This window comes from Stegodyphus dumicola, chromosome 7 (assembly GCF_044657685.1).
Source record: "Stegodyphus dumicola isolate Sdum_Otavi_A_Nest chromosome 7, ASM4465768v1".
In the NCBI taxonomy this organism is placed as follows: Eukaryota; Metazoa; Arthropoda; class Arachnida; order Araneae; family Eresidae; genus Stegodyphus; species Stegodyphus dumicola.
In genome coordinates this window covers 59,565,886-59,587,859 of record NC_140774.1, presented here as the reverse complement: position 1 = coordinate 59,587,859, position 21,974 = coordinate 59,565,886, and the positions used below count along the sequence as shown (strand labels likewise).

Below are 21,974 nucleotides of genomic sequence, written 5' to 3'. Positions count from 1 at the left end.
CGAAATAGATGAAAATATGATGATGTTACTTACCATCCTGATACCTTACTAAGTGTCTATTACTGGCCACAGTCTTGGACATCTTCTTATAGACAAGATAACTTCCAACTCCATCCCACTTGTGAGAGAATCAACTTCTCGTAACAGAAAACTTCTCCAAAAAAGACTTCCTGTTCTGTACCGACTTTCATTACAGTAATTAACAGATTATGTATCTTACAGTGGCCATTTGTTTTAGATTAATGTTAACTCGATATGGTAGCTATGGGCTGCAAAGTGAATTTTCACTCAGAAAGTTTCAGACTTTATACAGAAGAACTGCATATTACATGCAAAGTGCCACAAGATTTTATATATATAATATATGTAGATACAGTAGATGTGCAGTATCCCAGTAAGACCAATGAGAGATGCTTCTAGCTGCTAAGGTAGATTTAATAAGGCAGGTAATATTTTGGGTATTTAAAGTACATTATATTAATCAGTGGGTAACTGTTATTTTTGAAAATACAACGATTTCAAGCAATATAATGACAAAAAGAGATAACAATATCTTTATTAAAAACTTTTTCAGATTAACCAGTAACAAATCATTCAAGCTTACAGTGTTAGGGTGATGTTTCTAATGAGATAATTCGGAACTTATATTCATTGCATGTAGAAGCTTCTACAAGAGAACAGTTGTTTTAATATTTATTTTGTGTCAAAACGTAGGCTCCAATACTCATTATTTATGGTCTCAGAAAGTAGCTATTGACATTCCTTATGTGACAGCTTCTTAGAATTTAAGTAATAGATGTGCTTCATTAGAAATTTGTAATACTGAGCATGAAAAGAGACCTTAGCGAAAATGCCAATGTATTTCTAATACAAGTGCAAATAAAATTGCTTCTTATCAATGTAAAGGAATAAATTATGTTTATTTGTTTAAAGAATGGGTACCATTAAAATATTTAAATTTAAGGAATTAGATGTAACAGAGGGAAAGATAACATAAAAAATATATAATCCATGCTTTAATTGCCTCTGTGGTACTTAACATACTTGCATTAGTTTTTCGAAATTTAAGTAATACACACTGCTACATGAGAACAGTAAGTCAGTTTTTTTACAGCTGACTTAAATCCAGTTGTGATCTCAAATTCTTATAATTTAAAGCTTAACATGGAAAAAATAAGAAGTATTGTTTCCCACTGCAATCATTCAAGCACTTGATAGAATGGGAAACCAGCACAGTTGTTCTGTTCTGCATACTGGTAATGAATGCAGCTTTATTTTGGAGTCTTGTACACTGAAGTTACCACTGAAAAGAAGTTATGCTCTATCTACTGTTTATCCAGATGTGCTTTTCCGCTCATGATTCTAAAATTTCATTCTGCAAGAGAGTGTTATGCTAAATAAGTTACCTCTCCTCTTCCACCGAGGCATACGGATCATAATATTCTGTCATCTGAAGATTCTGTTGTTAGCTGATATTGAATATAGTGAGAAAAATTGACATTTTTATTGGCAGTTATAATGGATTTGCCTTTTGTTGCCAGGTATAAATAAAAATTCAGTAGTGGCACAACACACATATTTTGGTTGAGTACTTTCTGGAAGAATTCGAAACACATTTCGTGATAATGAAACCGCAATTGCACTAGACAACTTTTGGACTGAGTTAAACACTGACAAAGCCCTGAAGTGGTTTTGGGAAACTAGTGAGTTACTTCAAAGGGTTACAGTGCTAGCACACAAAGAGAAATATCATCTAAAGCTTTTCAAAGTGAATTCTGATTAGACTCTTCGTGAAGCTTCCGTTTTGAGATTCTGCTGAAAATATGAGAGAATATAAAGAAGTGGCAATTTCACACTTAATTGCCATTGATCACAAATTTAAGTGAAATCCTAGTTTGTAAAAAGGTTATAAAGAATACATGTCCGATTATGAAAAACTGAGTCTATGAGTCTAGTTAATTTAACACACAGGTTTACCTGATAATGCATAATACATTCCTCAACATTCTGCATTTATACCAAATAGTGCTATGGTTTTTCTAAACCTAATATAAAGGAAAGTCTTTGAATTCCATATTATTTGTAGGACTAACTATCAAGTGGGATTAGTTTTGGTACTTGGAAGTTTCATAATACATGTTGTAGTGTTTATGTCTGATACTGCCGAATTGTATGAGCACATTCTTATAGCTAAAGAAGGTAGAAATGCTTCGCAGAACAGAAGCATGGGATCGATTAATCATGGTAACTTATTTCATGCCTCCTTTTCATTTTTGCCAATGATACTTTAAAACAATTGCAGTGAGTGGGGGAAAAAGATTCAGAAGTATGGGATCGATTAATCATGGTAACTTATTTCATGCCTCCTTTTCATTTCTGCCAATGATACTTTGAAACAATTCCAGTGGATGGTGAAAAAGATTCGCCACGCATCAGAGATAATAAGAAATTATTTCTATGCGATGATCTTTTCTTTAGATTGAAAAGCACTGAAAAGGCTTTTGATACTTGTAGGCAGTTTATATATTGGAAGCTACGAAACAGGTGACTAAAGAAATTAAGGAACCAAAGAAGTGGTTTAAACTAAGGAAATGGTGAACCAATTAGCTTTTCCTAAAGCCAATATTTGTTGAACCAGGAAACTGGTTCTCTCAATGTGCAAATTATGCCTAATAAATTGTCTAAATTGTTGAAATTATAATCTGATTCAACATTATTATATAATGGGATTAAGACAGTCTTGGCTGTTGAAGAAAATTACAATTACAATCATCGGAGATTTTTTAACCTTTCAATAGCTGTAAAAGCGATGGAGATTACGTATCGACATCTTTGGATTTCCGATAGTGATTGGTATGATCTGGTTCCTAATAGTATTAATGAAAAATGGATAAAGTTTCAGTATATTAAAATTCCTAGATGCATTCACTTCCAGACAATGCAGTTGAGATACATTTCGTAATGCATCAGATTTTGCATACCAAAAAGTGATTAATTATAACAGCAAGAACTTAATATTACAATAGCTGTCATAACTACAGTTATTCTTCTTTTCCTAGATTAGAACTGAATTCTATCAAAGTTTGTTGGTTCCATTCAAAATATTCTGAGTTACTATAAGTTTCAAATCTTTGCATGGTATGTTGTTGCACTAATAAGGTTATCATCACCTTGTCGCAGATGAAAAACATTTACTGTTAACTGAAGTACGGAAATCTCGGAGTTTTACTGAGGTCTCGATCAGAATTACATTCCATCAAAATTATACCCAACAGACCTTGCTTCCTGGGGAGTCTGTTAGAAAAGCTCAAAATAAACTGACTGTGGTGGTAAAAGAGGCCCCTTGAATTTGACTGAGTTTTGAATTCTGTAACATCACTGAGGATCAGATGCATTGATTGAAAAGAGAACTAATACCATACTTTCATGACACAGTTTAAAAATTGAAACTTTAAGTACTTTCTTAAATAGCACTTATCGAAAAGATACAAAACTGTTTGCCAAATTTCAAGGGTGAACATTTCCCTATAACTCTTTGGAATGTAGAAAAGCATCAAGGCACTATTTAGTATTGTGGGTATAGTAAGTGCATTTTAAAGATGGCATACAATTATTAAGTTGCAAGAAACCTTTGAAAGTTATAGTGTTCGCAGCATCAAATAATTTTTTTGAAGACAGCCTCCTACAAGTGGCAGGTTGTATTCAGCATACTAGAATAAATTATAATGCTAACCATTCATTTATTATTCAGTCTCCTAATAGACTGGATGAACTCTTGATTGAGCTGAATGAAATTCCATATGCAAGTTGTATAGTGGTAAATTCCATTTTAAAACACAACTGTTGTATCAATGGAGCAAAGAAAATTATTAAAAGTTTCAAAGCAAAATGCATAGTTTGCAAATTATAAGGGCCATTTGCTAACTGTAGTATTAATTATACGGTCCCAATGATTTAAAATTTAACTAAGGACATGGTAAATGGACTGCTAACAGCTATGCTGTATTACAGTCAAAAGTCGTTAATTCGGACACCCATAATCCGGAATGATCTATAATCCGGACCTCAAAGCTAAAAACTTTCTGCGCATGCGCATAAGCGTGCGCGTAAGACCTTTACGACTGCGCATTTGCGTGTGCACAAGCGCAGAATACGTTTTCACTACGCGTTTAATGTATAACGGACGGTATAAGCTCAAATTATCTAATTGTCTATTTCAGTTAATGTTGATGATTGCGTTGTTCCTTAATCTTCGAATTGGATCCGGCTTATTATTTTTTACAGACTGTAAGAGCAATTTTATAAAAGTAAGCTTGAACTTTCGATTATGTCAAATAGAATTTCCGATGCTGGAGCTCCCAAAGGATCTACGAAAACGAATGTATGTTTCGATGTCCATCAAACAAAAAGTGGAATTGCTCCAAGAAATGGATAAAGGCATATCCTTTGTTTATTTAACCGTTCGGAAATCTGTTTATCAATTTCACGCTGCTTTGCGCGGGGGGGGGGAGGGGGAACGTGGCGGCGCGCAATGAACTGGAAGTTGATATGTCAACATTATCGTTATCTTCAGGGCAGATGTTTTTATTTTATTCGGCTTATAATTCCTTATTAAATGTAGTATTTCATCTCAATGTACTTCGTCTTTGATATGATTTAAATCAAATTCCTGGTCATTACAAATATCACGAATACAAATTAAATAGTTTTCTGGTTGCAATTTTCTAATTTCGGCTATGCATAATGTATGCTTTACGCATGCGCGCGTTGAAAGAAATGTTTAATAAAGTAAACAAATAAATATTAAGCTTTTTTTTTTGCAAATTTTGATACCCTTTAGATCATAATTGCTCATTATTTTATAAATTACTGTTTTTATATTTTTAATTTTATAATTTCTGCATGCCATCTTACCAGATTTAAACTGATGATCTATAATCCGGAAAAATCAATAATCCGGAATCACCGAAGTCCCGACGAGTCCGGATTAAAGACTTTTGACTGTATTCGTTTGCATGGCAACAACAGCTAGCTAACAACAGCTCACCAAGAAGCTGTCTGAGATTTAACAATTGACTGTTGCATTCAAGAGGTTTGCTGCAAGCCAAGGCATACCTGACACATTTAATGTGATAAGGAAGTAACTTTATTGCAGCAAAGAGAAAACTGAATGAACTTTGAAAGAATTACGAGAAACTACTACAAGTGTTTCTGAATGTGATTTTATCAGGCCTCACACCTTCATTCCAAGAAGTTTTTGTTGCAGAAAATAAAGCTCTGGAAGAGATGCTTGCAAATGCTGCAATCCAGATGAGTATGGTCAATCTTGGAAATTGGGGATATCATTCTGCTAAAAGGTGACACTTTCCCAGCTACACAGCCATTACAAAGAATAGTAGAGGTTTATCCAGCACAACATGGACTTGTTTGTGTTTGTAACAATTACTGCTCATGTTTTATTTCAAGCAAGTTAATTCTCCTGCCTACATTCACATTTCCTGTGATAAGGAAGTAACTTTATTGCAGCAAAGAGAAAACTGAGTGAACTTTGAAAGAATTATGAGAAACTACTACAAGTGTTCCTGAATGTGATTGTATCAGGCCTCCCCTTCATTCCATGAGGTTTCTGTTGCAGAAAATAAAGAAGATGAAGAAGAGAGATGGCACAGTGAATGCTTGCATATGCTGAAATCCAGATGAGAATGGTCATTCCTGGAAATTGGTGATATTATTCTGCTAAAAGGTGACATTTTCCCAGCTACATGGCCATTAAAAAGAATAGTAGAGATATATCCAGCACAACATGGACTTGCTCTTGTAAGCTCAAGTTCTATTTCAAGCAAGTTAATTAAGAATCCACTTCTTCAGGACAGGTGTGATGGCTGTGTGCCACATGGGATCTGTGTTTTTACCCACATTTGCAGCATATTACAAGTGATGAAGATGGCTCATTACTGCCATGTCAAATAGCCACGTCATCATAGCAGTGCTGCTGTATTCTCCGGACTGATTTACACTTTCGGTCATGCAGTGCTGCTGACTGTCCATTTATTCCTCTTTACATTGTGTTAATAAATGTTCTTTTTTATTTTATAGCATTTTGTAACCTGGTTTATATTTCAAAAATTCTACATCCATCATAATTATTACATTCAGATACCAAAACATTGCAATAAACTCTCAAGATAATTGGTAAACTGGTGATTGGTAAACAAGATATGTAGATAATTGGATATCATTAGCTATCATGAATATTTATATATTCAGTGAAGAGATGTTGAAAAGGTGAAACAAATTATGAATTCCTGTATTTCTTTTATGACAGCAGCAAAATAAATTTTTACATTTTTATTTAATTTAATTTTATAATTACATATTTCAAAATATCAACTATTTAATAGACAAATCTTTTCCTTTAATACATATTAAGCAGTTTAAAATGATTGTCGTCTCAGAATTTCATATTTATGCTTAATCTCATATTATTTTAATTGAAAAAAGAATTAAAAATTTGTTAAAAGACTATTCATTATTAAAGTCTCTCAACAATAAAATTCCAAAACTTGTCTCAAGACAGAACTAACAATATTTTATTCTACTAGATATGCAGTCCTCTGTCCATGAGGTTGCCTTTGATGTATTAAATTTTATTGTCATTTTGATTATTTAAAATTGTCATTAGTATTTCATGTACAAAGTAACATACGCATTGAAGCATAGTTCATTCCAATAAGTATCAATTTTTAAATGTTCAATTATATTCTGCCTATTTTCTATTCTTATTACTGAATTAATAATATTTATCCCTCCTTATTTAAGCCTTCTGCTCAAAATGTATAAATTTATGCAAATATGATACATTTTGGTATAATTAACATATGAAACCCAAAATATGTTCTATTTTTAGCAGCTATATTATTAATTCTGACATTAAATGGCAAGTAATGTATTTCTACACAGTACATAACATATATTTCAGCGTATAACATGCACTTTTGCCAAAAATATGATTGAAATTTACGAGTGCATGTTATACGAGTGCACGACGGATATAAAAATAATAAATTAAAAATATGGAAAAAAATCGGCATACATAAGTTACATTTTTGTGTTTACTTATACTGTTTTAAAAGAAATGACATACTTCTTAAATTTAAAATCTTTTCATTATCGGATAGCATAAAATGTTCAACATGCTGGTATTCCGTTATATCCTCAGGCACATCATCGATTTCTGTTTTATCTTCACCGTCACTGCAAATCTGGTACATAAACAAACATCATTGTTGGTGAATCATTATCATTCACCAACACCAAACACCCTTGCTGCAGCACAATTTCCATTTTCTTTCACAAACTGAATGACTTTGCATTTAAAACTAGCAGTGTGTTTTTTGCAGGAACCATATTTACTACTAAAATTAACACAAGATCAACTGTATTTCAACTAAAACCTTCGATGTTCACTTGAAAATCACAGCTTCACAGAAAGAGAAAACATCTGAAATCTAATTCCATGACTTCTTTCGTGTTGGAAGTGCATTCTTTCTCCAGATTATATCCACCTTCTCTCGAAACCCTACCATAGCATTCTTTTGGACATTTGCATTGAATCCATCCTCTTTGCAGGAATATTTACTCCCTCAAGCATTTAACCCACACACATATTGTTCCTCTTAAGACTTGTCAATGCAGTACATTATTGTTCGAATGGCGCGTTATACAGATATACAAACAAAAATTTAAAAATCTAGCGTAAAATTATAGATGCACATTATACACTGGTGGGCGTCCCACGCCGAAAAATACGGTAATTAATATGCAGTAATCTTTGACTTAAATCAGCAACCATAGAGAGCAAATATTTTTTATTTATAATTTAGAAAAAGTCATTTTAAAAGTTTATTCATTTTGTTTACTTATTTATATTTTAACTATATAATTTTTCAGCGGACATTTAAATATTTTCAACAATATAAATTTCAAACATAGCTTTTTATTAGAAAAGGTGTTATTCCTGTGAAAGCCAGAAACAAAAACACATAATAACTAAAGTTATTAAATATATAACTGTTGATTTGCCTTGAGGGGTTGTAGGATGAAATATTCATATCAGAACATTTATTCATATATATTAGAACAGAACTGCATATCAGGTCTATGCATAGAAAAATAAGTTGTTCAAAAATGTCTGCTAAAATCATAGACTTATTTTCATTTTGCAAAATAAACAGTATCACTCACATTAAATATGGGGTGGGGGGAATACATTAAAAATCAAAATAAGAAGAAAAGACTAAAAATAAAAATCGTTTAAGGCTATCTGTACAATTTCCTGAGATTTTATACACAGAATATAAAAGCTTTCACTTATGAATCTGTGATTTTAGAACCTCTCCCTATCATAGAAATACTGATATAACTGCATGCTCTGTTATCTTCAACTATTATGAACTTCATATTCACATGTACTGTAAATAATTTTTAAGATTACTGAACAGTAAGGACAAAGCTAATCATAATAAAGTAACTTGCTATAGTACACAGACAGTAGCTCAGCAAAATGAAAATGATGAATGCAGAAAAAAAGTGTAGAAATTTAAAGTGGGGTAATTCTCATAAGCATAAATATAAAACACAATTTAAAAGCAGAAATTCTCAGAGTACTTTTCTTTCAAATAGTTCAAATATAGATCTAAAGTGAAAAAGTCGGATTTTTCATTCACTTCATTGCAACAGAGATATTAAGCTATCAATTTTTTAAAAAAATTACGTAAGAAGGGTTCGGAATGAATGCAACTATTATTTAATAATTAAAATCATTTAAGATTTAATTCTTAAATATCTCATGATTATTCATGCCTCACATGCTATGTGTAAGCCTGGGTAAATGATAACACATGTGAAAACTCAAGCCTAGTTTTGAGTATTTGGTGGAGAAATTAGAAAACTGCTTTAAATTAAATTTATTCTAAAACAAAAATCAACATTTTCTATTAGCAAGTGAATGGATGCAATCCTTCCATAAAATTATTTGTAAAGAAATTTTACAACTTACCAAAATAAATGTTTTAGAAATTTTATAAATTATTCTCCCTATATAAATTAAAAACTGTTGTTTTGAGTTTTATTTCAATAACACCTGCACAATGTTCAATTAAATTATTCCTTCTCCTTGCAAATTCAATTCACAGAATGCCTTTTCATTAGTTAAGCAAAAACGCACATTTTTAAATCTTTATTAAGGCTTATCATTTGTGCCCCAAAATGTTAAATAAAAACAATATGCACATGGAGAGGTAGAAATGATTTGTTTAAGACTAAACTAATAAATTATTCCCTTGAAATGATTTATCTGGTATCTCAGTAATATAGTTACACAATTAAAATATATATGAACTAAAAATTAATTCTCTACATCTTAATTCTCGTAATTAATAAACTTAATTCTCTTAATTCTCTAAGCTAAAGGGTATTTTTATGTTTCAGACATTCAAGTTTTAAAACTTTCAATCTAGTTCCTCATGAATATTAGACAAAATATTCGATAACAACATGCAAATAAATTATTTAAAAAGGACAGGATACAGTCCTTCTATAATTAATTTGTTTTTTCATCTAAATTTGTTTGACTTGTCCTTTTCTTGATACATGACACTGACATGATACATGATATTGACTGATGAAAAGGACTGCCTTCATGAAGAAATTTCCAATGCAAAATTGATCAAATTCACAGTACATATCTATGAAGGGAAAAAAGTGATTCCCCTCCTTTCTCACAATTATTTTTTTTAAATAAAATATCATTTTATGACTAGTTTTTCACAAAAACGTATTTTACAACAATTCTTTTACCTTAACTAACCATTTTAAAAAACTTGGATAAAATTATTTTGAAGCATTATTTTCCCCCCTCTCCTGTAGTGAAAATTGCATTTCATCAATTTTATTGTATGAATCGTGCTGATTAAAAAAAAAAAAAAAAAAAAAAAAAAAAAAAAAAAAAAAAAAAACATGAAAGATGTTTAGGAACAAAGGAATTGAAGGAAGAAAATTACTTCATGTCTCCCTTTCACCAGGTGCATTATCCTCTGAAGAGAGTTTGATGCACATGCATACTACTCCTCAAAGATTAGCTTTGCCTCCTTACAAAATACTTATTTATAATTAAAATAATATATTTTTATTATTTAATATATAAAATAATATATATTTATTATTTAATATATTATTAATATTAAAATAATATACTGTTTTACAATTAAAAACTATATGCAGAATGTTTCAAAGCATAATTTGTTTAAAGCTAAACGTTAAGGCACGTAAGAATAAAAAATTATATTTTTCCTTAACACTTAGCTGTGAACTCTACAGATTTCACAGCTAAATGAAGTATTTCAGAATGAAAGACAACAGAAAAGTTTTAAAAAATTCCACATGGTCTTATATTTAAAGGAAAAAATTAACAAAAAAAGTGGATTTCTTTTATCCTGTGCTTTGATTTATCCTGCATAAAAATTCATGGGTTTTAACAAAAAACAATTAATTATAGGTTGAAACACTAATATTAAAATCCTCTTAGACTTCATTTTTTAGCCTAAGATCTTATTTAAAAAAAAAAAAAAAATTAAATACAAGACCTGAAATACTTCTTGAATGCTAAAAATTAGCCCAGCTTTAAAATGCAAAACTGTCATTTCCCATTTGAAATTTTCAGAGAAATGTAGTATTTAATACTATGTAAATTTAAGTTTCACAAATATATAATTACAACAAAAAATATCAAATATATTTCTTATGAAATATGAAATAGATGCAAAGTTTTTCTACGTAATTCTTAGGTAATACATGCATTTCCATAGTAACACAAGGTACCAGGGTTTGGTTTACATAATAACAGACAATTTTGCCAACCTCCTTAATTTTTTTTCCACAACATATAAAATTTATTTCTGAAGCAATATTTTGTTGTAATAATTTTCAGATATATAAAATAAAATGTTGAGGTAATAAATTTAATTCATATTAACAATTACTGAATATTAGTTATTAATGAGAAATTTTCAAGACAGAAGCAATTCTATGATTAGAAAAAAAAATAATAAATTGAGAAAAATGTTCCCACACTTCCTGCTTTTTTTTAATAAAACTCTTGGAAATATGAAAAAAACCTTTATTTTGTTAAATAATGTTTACAGATTTAGAAAATAAAAATATATTAATAACTTCTGAATTAATATTAGGAATTAACGTTTCTCAGTAACAGAGAAAATTATAATTAGAAATAATTTTTTTCCACAAGAAATGCTTCTTCTTTCTTTTTTTTTTAAATAGCTGTCATTGTCATACCTACTGTTTAGTGCAAGATATCTTGCATTAAATATATTGAACAACATAAAGCAATTAATAAAATTCAGAATAAATCTAATAATAGCTCTTCGAAAACTGACTGTAATTGTCAAAAAGAATAAATTTTAAAATCTTAAAAATATGTCTTGTGACATACTTTTTTGCAACCATTTTTTTTTTCACAGAAAACAAAAAATTCAGATATCAAATTCAAAAATATCTTCTTTTAACAACTAATTAACATTAGATATTAATTGGAAAATTTCAAGGAGGAGGCAAAAAATATAAATGTAAGAAATATAAAGTATTGAAAAGATTTTTCTCCTTTTTCAAAATATTTGTAAAATAATGCTTCCAAATTAAGAAAATTAAACATTTCATGGCACAATTCTGAAATATTGAATTTTAGGAATTATTCATTCTGAATAATAATTCAATTCTCAATATTGAAATTACAAAGCATTATGTTGTTATTTAGTGCTTCTAATTTACACAGAAATGCCAAATGAAGTTGCACTTTTGCAAGCAGAAAAACATGATCAGATATAACAACAAATATCAATAACAAAGACAACATATATCTTGGAGATTTTTTTTTTTTTTTTTTTTTTTTTTTTGTGACAAATTTCATCTTTATCTCCCGATTTCTTAGTTTTCTAAATCAAAATAATTCTAAAAATAAAAGAATTATATATAATTTCATATAATATAAATTTTTAAAATGTTAAAAATAGAAAGTTATTTTAAATATGAATGTTCAGAGCATTAAATGTTTATCAACAGCAGAAAAAGTTAATAAAAATTTCAATATTTAAATTGAAAATTAATCAAGATAAATAAACTTTAAAAAATTGGTTATTTATTAAATACACAAAATTATTTGCCTTCTAAAACATGTTCATCTATTCACATTTCTTTTTTTTAATTCATTTACATAAATTTTCTGTACATGTTTAAACAATACAGATCACTGGGGAGTGATGAATTTGTCACAAACATCAGTTATTTAACACAATACAAAAAGATAATAGATGCAAAAACTCATTGCCATCATGTACCTGTATCAATAAGTATTAAACAAATACTATGGGAGCTCGAAATACATACAGTTTCTCCCACTTAAATACTACGGAATCTCGAAACACAGTTTCTCCTGCTTAAGTAATGTTAGAAATACATTGTGAGTATTTCTGTCAGCAGGAGCAAGGAAACATACATTTGAACAATGCAGACTGCAAGTCCTGAGTTAAATAACAAATAAGTGTTCTCTTTCATAATAAGTGTCCTTGCCTTTCAGGTAGTTAACCTAGAAAGGAACTGCTACGAAAACACACAGTGAACTTACAAACTTAGGCAAATCACAGCTGCAGTGATACTTCGCAGACATTCAGAGTGTTTCTTACGGAGTCTGGCAGTAAAATGTACCTGATTTGATTCCTCTGTTGGGGGGGGTATGAAAAATCAATACAGATAGGCACTTCTTGCCTGTTTGCTCAGGAACTGTCCAGGCGAATCATTATTATGGAAATTGTCGACACCTTTACAGTTTTTTCTCGAAACAATTCGCCAAACATAAGTGAACACAATTTTACAGTCTCTAAAATTTTGCACAGAAAGTCCTAAATCGTGGAGGACCTTAAAACCGAAATTTTGGTCAAATTCCTTATTTTCAAATTGTTCGACAAAGTTTGCCTCGATTTTCGGGAGTCGTTTCAATAAAGTCCAAAACTCTAGGCTTTCAGTTGAAGCTGGAATTTTCCCAGCTATGGCTGTGATGGAAAGGACATTTTGTAAAAGTCACCAAATTTGTATGAGTTACATTTTATGCAGGTATTTTGCATCTCCTGGGAACTTGCAGGTACATGATAAGCAGTAAAGACATCCAGAATGGTTAGGACATCCAGTTTGCATATGCCCAAAGTGCTGACACCTGAAACAGCTGCTGGTTGTTTGCTTCCCTGATCTGTATTTTGCTTCTGGTGGAGTCAGAGTTTTCATCCACTGATTAAGCCACATACGACAACCTTAAGTGGAAGTTGTTCTTTTGCACCGAAAGGCACTGACAGCTCGTTCTCTGCTGTGCCAGTCATGGAACATTCAGGAACATTCTCCTAAACATTTACGATTTTGTAGAGTCTCACCTTCTTTGGGAACATATAAAGGTGACACTGCAGAGGAATGGGGGCATCGATATTATTTTTGCCGAAAACAGATTTCTTTCCACGACTTGAGGTCGCAGGCACATTACGGGAAGCAGACAACATTTCTTTTCCACGGGAGGTGGGACGCTGTATCCAATAAATCCATCTGCCCTAGGCAACAAAAAGAGTTCATAGAAATGTTGAAAGCTCTCATGTCGGAATTGATGCAGTCAAGAAAGAATGCATGATGAAGGCAACAGATTTTACTGTGGTTAAGAAGTTCATTTTTGATTTACAAAAGATCTCTTTTGAAAAGAGAAGCTTTAAAATCATATCACACAGTGTTGGCGCTCAATAACTCTCATCCAGTTTTCCAGACGATGTTGAAGTAGCAAATTCAGTCATAATTAGTAAACTGCTGGAGCTGGCAGTCCTGTGAGGTTGATGATTTCTAACATCAGAAAAAAAAAGTCAAAGAGAGACAAGAATTGGTGACTTAATTTTAATGCACCAGTAATATCTCTCATTTCTGGCTGAGCATAAAAGTTTTTTTTTTTTTTCTCCTTGCGGTCCAAACTTGTGTATTACAGCTCAGCTGATGAGTGTCTAATGCATATATGTGAGGGAATGAGCAGTGTGCCCTATTCAGTGCCCTCCCCCCACCTACTGGAGATGCATAAGCGAAAAAATGTTTTTCACAAATGGTAGCAAATTTATTCAAAAATATGAATAACATTTCAAGTGCATAGAGGATCATTTAAAAGCAAAATGCTTAGATTTTATCATCAAAATATAACATAAGATGAAACTGCAGAATTAAGCAGAATATACTGAGTTAATGTGTAAAACAAATACACAGAAATATAACCTAACATGATGAAAGTTATAACAGATTATGCCAGAATGGGTCAACATAGCCAAGAACTGTGTATAATTTATTCTAAATTACAAATGTTCAATAAAATGAGAAAAATGTATTAAAATACATAAAACAAAATATTTTTGCATGCAAATGTAGTTTGGCTCATCAATATATAAAGAAAAAACAATTAAAAAAATACTCAGTTCTAATAAAATAGAACTTTTATGGAAAGTTAGCATTTCTGATAAAATATTTTTAGTTGTAAGAGATACACAAAAAATAAAGATGGACATAATTATCTCAATAAAAAGTAAATTTGTTTTTTTATATAAATATAATACAAATGCATGTTAAAATTTCATTCAAAAATTGTATTTATGCATCTTCATAATACAATAATTTCGCTAATTATTTCAAACAATAAAATCTGTTAAATTCACAAATTTTTATAAAACAACCGATTTCCTCAAACAGTCATGTTTCAACTAAGTGCAGTCATGTTTTTATATTTTACAGAATTAGTACATACTGCACATAAAAATAAGAAAATGCACAAATTAAAGCATACAATTTTATTATTTCCACTCCTCATAATAAAATGACATTTTTTTTTTTCAACAAACATTGATATTATTAAATTGATTAAAATTTCCCCAGAAAAGATTTACACATTTCTATATATTGTGCCACGCAAATTTTCTTCCTCTAATAACCTAATAACTGACTTTTCATAAACTACTTTGCATCTAATAATTTTTTAAAAACAAAAATATTTACTTAGAAATTATATGCATAAAGGAAAAGATTTTTACTAAAAAATTATTGTATAGATTTTCAATAGCCTTAACACAATAAACTTTTTCTTTAAAAAATTTTCTATGATGAATTGTATTTAAATATAGTGTCAAGAATTATAACAGTGTGCTTTGACAACTGTTTTAATGCACACACAAATTTAAAATGCCTAAAATGTTGAAATTATATAATTACAGTTTAAGCTTTACACAAAAGACATGCCAACATTTAAAATTTAAATTAATTAAGGATAAAAGGAGTAATTTATAAGTGACTGAATAGTATAAGAGGCTTTCGAATTAAAGTATTAGCTCAATACTCTGAGGTCAGCAAAACCATAGAGAAGGTAGTTTAATAATGTCATGAATAATATGAAATTTTTGTTCCACTTCATGTTTAAAAAAGTGAAATAAAATATTTGAAATAAAAATATATCATCAACCTTCATAAAATTTGTAATAAATTCTCAGATGAATACTTTACTGGAGTAAAACTCAGACAGTCTTGCATATTACAGTCAAAAGTCGTTAATCCGGACTCGTCGGGACTTCAGCGATTCCGGATTATCGATTTTTCCGGATTATAGATCATCAGTTTAAATCTGGTAAAATGGCATGCAGAAATTATAAAATTAAAAATATGAAACCGTAATTTACGAAATAAAGAACAATTATGATCTAAAGGGTATCAAAATTTACAAAAAAAAAAAAGCTTAATATTTATTTGTTTACTTTATTAAATATTTCTTTCAGTGTAAGTTGTTTAAGTTGCTTCGTTTTTTATGTGATAATACATTCTCTTTAATTCCATAAACAGACATAATTTCTTGTTCAGTTACAAAGTTCCGCTGTTCAAGTCCTATAATTGCTGTGTCGAGAATACCGACTAATTTGTCAATCGAAATTTTTTCGTTTTCAATAACCTCTGTCACTTTCTTCGCTATTGGAAGCGAATTATAATGACGAGGCATTTGATTTAAATCATATCAAAGCCGGAGTACATCGAGAGGAAATACCACATTTAGTAAGCAATTATGAGCCAAATAAAATAAAAACATCTGCCCTTAAGATAAGGATAGTGTTGACAGATCAACTTCCAATTCATTGCGCTCCGCGGCGTTAAAGATAAACAAAGTTTAGGTAAACAAACGTTAAAGTTTAGATAAAAGAAGGATATGCCTTTATCCAAAGGATATGCCACGTTCCCCCCCCCCCCCACACACACGCAGAGCAGCGTGAAATTGATAAACAGATTTCTGAATGGTTAGATAAACAAATCCTTTATCCATTTTTTGCAGCAATTCCACTTTTTGTTTAATGGACTCCGAAAGATACTTTCCCTTTGTATATCCTTTACATATTAGTAAATATATATCAGAAATTATGTTTGACATAATCGAAAGTTCAAGCTTACTTTTATAAAATTGCTCCAATTCGAAGATTAAGGAACAACGCAATCTGCAACATTAACTAAAATAGATAATTAGATAATTTTAGCTTAGCTTATCCCGTCCGTTATACATTAAACGCGCATTTGTAAACGTATTTTGGGCACGCGCACACGCAAATTCGCAGCCGTAAAGGTCTTACGCGCATGCGTCAACACGACGCATGCGCAGAAAGTTTGTAGCTTTGAGGTCCGGATTATAGATCATTCCGGATTACGGGTGTCCGAATTAACGACTTTTGACTGTACTATATTATATTAGCTTTTATAATATTAAAAAATTATATAAGAATGCAATTCATGCATAATAAATTACTTAACCCTTTGCGGCATGGTGGGTCAATATATGCCCCACCTAATTAATATTTATTTTCTCAGTTAGCAATTTCCGTTAGAAATTTTCTAATCTTTTAAAAATAATCTATTTTAGTTATTATTTTTCTCAGTAGATGTTACTACTATACCAGGGCTTAAGTTTATAAGCAAAAAATATTCAAAATAGGATCACAAGAGTGATATCCCTGTATCTCGCATTTTTCAATATTTTAAAAATTTTGGTATACAGTTTATGATATGTATGATACTTTTTAATATTCAAAAGTACTTTATTTTCAAAAATCTTAATTGTATTCAATATTTTATAACATTAATTTTGCAGTTGAAATAAGTGGGTTAAAATTTGTCCCACCACACACTTGAATTTCCGCTCAATAGATGGCAGCACTCACGATTATTTTTTTTCTTTTTTGCATCTACTTTTTTCGTGATTGCGCGCGCTTTTACATCCGTTGTATGCTCTGATGTGCTAAAATGTCTAGGAAAAAATTAACAACTCAGGAAGCTTTGGATCTTTTTGCTGAATTGCCATCTGATTGCGACTCAAATGCTTCAGATGTCAGTTTCTGATTCAGATGAAATTGAAATCCAGGAGAGAATAACTGAGGTTGAAGTTATTGCTGAAGAAGAAAGGGAAGTAGTCATAATTTGTTTCGCTTTTTAAAGACACAGATGCATCTATGCATGTGGCACTGTAAATATGAATCGGAAGTATCTACCCACAAATTTATGTCAAGAGGATATATAGACTTTTCAGTTAGCGATGATTCAATTTATTGCATAAAATGGAAGGATAAAAGATCCGTTTCCATCCTGTCTTGCCTGGAAAAGGCAACTGAAATGAAAGAAATTAATAGAAAGGAACGAGATGGAAAGACAAAAAAAAAAAAAAAAAAAAAAAAAAAAAAAAAAAAGTACTGTGCCCAAACAGCATTATTTCATACAATAAGAATATGGGATATGTCGACTGATTGATCAACTGAAAGGACTATATGAAATAGACCGCAAAAGCAAGAAATGGTGGCACATGATTTTTTTTTTTTTTACTTTTTAGATGCGAGTATAGTAAACACATTTATTCAAGTTTGTTCGCGAACCTGATCATGATGTAAAAACAATGAAAGGTTTTCTTCTCTCAGTTACAGAAGGTCTAATGGCACTTGCAGGCAAGAAAGAGCTGAAAAGAAAACTGAAATCCCCAGTTCAAATAAAACTAAAAACCCGTTCGTACAACCAGAAAAGACACTAAAAAATGTAAGTAAAACGCCAAAGAGAACGAGCAGGAGAAGATGTGCATATTGCAGCATATCGAAAGAATAACGACGAACATTTTGCATGTGTGAAACATGTGAAGTGCCTCTATGCTTACAAAAGAATGAAATAACATGTTTTTCAAAGTTTCATGAAAGTGACTTTTTTTTCAATTTTAGTCATATATAAATGTTTTTGAATCAAGTGCCAATTTTAATATTTTATTTAGTATCATATGTACGAGTATCAAATTTTAATCTTAAAATAATATTCAAGAAAATATTTTCTTTTGTTCCTAAAATTTAAAAATATTAAATATATACTACATGCAAAATGTGCATATGCAAAATTTTACAAGTCATGCATATATGCAATAAGTACAAAATGCATTTTAGTGTGTTTATTATGAATATTTTAGAATGCACGCTTTATTTTGTTTATTCATTCCACATATAATTTTTTTTCCCTGCTATACACCAATATGCTATAAGACATGTGCTAGTTGCATGGTGGGACAAATGGTATCCCACCTTCCACCGTAAAAAATAAAAGCGCAGAATTTTTTTCAAGCCTTAAAGGCACTTAAGTAAGTCCATCTGACTTATTCTAAGGCATTTTTTTAAAGATTAAAATATATTTTAAATATGCGTGTCGCAAAGGGTTAAACCAGACTTAAAAAATTTGACAGAAAGGTATTTTTTTATAAATTTTGTCAGTGTTTTAAAAGAAAGGCAAAGATTTCCTACACAGAATTAAAAGCGTTCTGTTGCAAAGAAATCAGAACTTAGTATTAGTTCTGGTGAATTGGGGGGGGGGAGTTTAAACATAATTTTGTCTGTATTTTGAATGACAATAATTTTGTCTCGGTCTTTTAGATGGTTTAGTGAAGCATGTGAATCTGAAATTTATGAAAAACTGGTTACACAATTATAATATTTTATTACAAAAAATAATAGTAGGACTGGAAGGGAATTAACTTTTTTCCTTTCCTAGGTATGTAGTGTGAATATGATCTGATTTGCATAATATATTTAGCCACTGAGTGAATAAATTCCTACTAGTGCCAGACCTGGTCAAAAGACATGTTGCCATTCATACATTACTGCATTCATTGCACTGTTTTTTAAATGATTTGTTTATTTTCTTTACAACAACTATGTAATTCTGCAAAACTCAGGAATCATGCAAACATGTGCCACAGAAAGTGGCCTAAAATGCTTGGTATAAGGATGAAGTAACTTCTTTTAGATATGTTGTGGTTTATCTTATTTGGAAAAGTCTAAAAAAATATCATACCAATTTAACCCCAGAACAGCCGAGAGATGGCAGCACATGATTACAGACCACAAAATTCTATCCCAAGATTCTCAAGGAGAGAGTCAGTCGTCGAACGCGCGCGATGGTGCACGTGTGTAGTTTGGAGGTGAAGATGAAATAAAAATTGTTAAGTTTGAAATGTTGAATCTAATTTGATCTTCCTAAATAATTATCATAGATTCTTAACAATGGTGACCCGGCCTTGCAGCAACCAAGCGTTATTGTTTTAAACTAATATTTGCACGGAAAAAAAAAAAAATTCTCTTTTTTTTTACATATTACTTGGGACTTAGCCACGTGACTGGAAATGACTGAAGGAACAGCAATAATCGGAGCAGTAAAGATACCTGTGTACAACTTCGCCGATCCTTCACTATGGTTCACTATGTGCGAAGCAACATTTGAATTGGGAACACCGAAAGCGATATCGGAGTCTCGCACGAAGTATAATTACATTGTTTCGCACCTGCCCGCCGAAGCCGCATCAATTGTGAGAGATGTAATCAAAGCCCCCAACTCCACGGATCCTTACAATCACATTAAAACTGAGCTAATCAAGCGGTGCGGAGAATCGACGCATCAAGAAATGAAAAAACTCCTCGGCGGCGAACAGTTGGGAGATCGCCGGCCAAGTGAACTCTTACGCATAATGCGACGACGCGCTGAGTCATACAGCATTTCCGATGAACTAATGCTAACTGTTTTTACAGCATATCCCGAGTTTCGTACAGGTCGATACTCGCAGCGAACACGCCTTTAACCTTGGATAAAGCTGCGGAAGTTGCGGATCGTGTCATCGATGTATCACCATCTCCTGTAGCGGTAAGTGCCACAAATATTTGTTCTGCTAATATTTCAGATTCCATTGAAGAACGTTTACTCGCAGAGATAAAAAAATTGCACGTAAGAATCGATAATATCTCGCGTGATCGTCGCCGCACTCGTAGTCAGAATAAATATCGCGGCTAAAGAGAACGCAGCCCCTCTCAAAATAAAAACAAGTTTGATACCTGTTGGTACCACCTTAAATTTGGTGAGAGAGCTATAAAGTGTACCCCGCCCTGTAAATTTTCAAAAAACGGCCCAGGCGAGGCATAGCGGCGACTACAGCCTTGCCCTCCAATTCTCGTCGCCTTTTTGTTAGAGATGCGCGCACAAATGTCAACTTCCTCATCGACACGGGTTCTGACGTATCTATAATTCCAGCAACAGCATTGCAAAGGCGAAATCGCATCCAAATGACCCTTTCAGCAGCAAACACTACACCAATTTCCGTCTACACTAGCCAAAATCTCTCCTTAGACTTAGGTTTAAGACGCATATTCAGATGGACCTTTCTTGTCGGCAGTGTTTCAACCCCTATTATTGGTGCAGATTTTTTGTATAATTTCAACTTGATGCCTAACCTCCACACAAAAAGATTAATCGACGGTAACACTAATCTTGGCTCTAAATGCAGTTTACGAGTTAGTGCAATACATTCAATAAAGACAGTATCTGGCGACAGTATATACCATAAATTATTATTAAAATTTCCAGAAATCACAAAACCACCCCGTGCTGACCAAGAAATTAAGCACACAGTAGTGCATCACATCCAAACCACAGGACCTCCCGTCACTGCTAAAGCACGACGTCTTGCCCCAGACCGCCTACGAATCGCCAAAGAAGAATTCCAAAATATGATAGAATTAGGCCACATTCGTCCTTCAAAAAGTAACTACGCATCACCTTTGCATATGGTCCCTAAAAAGGACAGCACGGAATGGCGTCCTGTAGGAGATTACAGAGCCCTCAATGCACAAACAATAAAAGATAATTATAACATTCCTAATATCTTAGATTTTACTTCTGAACTACATGGCTGCAAAATTTTCTCGTACCTTGATTTAATTAAAGCCTATCATCAAATCCCTATACATCCTGATGATATCCACAAAAGTGCTATAATCACCCCCTTCGGCTTATTTGAAAGCTGTCGCATGCAATTTGGCCTATGTAACGCTGCAGCCACATTCCAAAGATTCATCGATGAAGTTACTCGAGATTTAAAATTTGTTTATGCATTCGTAGACGATATATTAGTAGCATCTAAATCTGAGGAAGAGCATATCTCGCATCTAAGAATACTTTTTGAAAGATTGCAAAATTATGGCCTTAGCCTTAAACCTTCTAAGTGTGTTTTTGGTGTTTCCTCAATAAATTTCTTAGGTGTCAAAGTATCTGAAGAAGGAACAGAACCCCTGAAAGATAGAGTAGACTGTATTTTGAATTTTCCTAAACCTACTACCATAATTCAATTAAGACGCTTCTTAGGTCTATTCAATTTCTATAGACGTTTCGTTCCTAGAGCAGCACACATATTAGCACCCTTAAATAAATTTTCAGAAGGTATCAAAAATAATAAAAAGAGCAGAAAACCTAAACAAAACGATCCCAAAGAAACACTTCAATGGTCTGAGGCTAGCGAACAG

The 21,974-nt window shown here is 31.7% G+C and overlaps 2 protein-coding genes and 1 pseudogene across 6 annotated transcripts in view; 1 reads left to right on the top strand and 2 right to left on the bottom strand.

Annotated features, from left to right (window-relative positions):
* LOC146996203 (uncharacterized) overlaps positions 1–6,258 on the bottom strand; it is a 32,454-nt gene extending 26,196 nt beyond the window's left edge. The window contains exon 1 of the mRNA XM_085820309.1: positions 34–6,258. The gene's annotated coding sequence lies outside the window, so the exon portion shown is untranslated. The remainder of the gene's footprint in view (positions 1–33) is intronic.
* The window catches only part of LOC146996201 (uncharacterized), a 186,932-nt gene that overhangs the window by 35,565 nt on the left and 129,393 nt on the right, over positions 1–21,974 (bottom strand). Inside the window, exon 3 of one of the 5 annotated variants that reach the window (XR_015042051.1) lies at positions 13,428–13,659. The exons of 3 other annotated variants lie outside the window; for them this stretch is intronic. Coding sequence is in view for 1 of the 2 variants with exons in the window: in XM_085820311.1 (XP_085676437.1) it covers positions 13,464–13,664 (201 nt within the window). In the remaining variant the exon portion in view is untranslated. Of the gene's footprint in view, positions 1–13,427; positions 13,665–21,974 lie in introns of those variants that run through there. One more of the 5 variants, XM_085820311.1, reaches the window with a different exon arrangement.
* On the top strand, positions 17,054–20,469 carry LOC146996202 (uncharacterized; annotated as a pseudogene).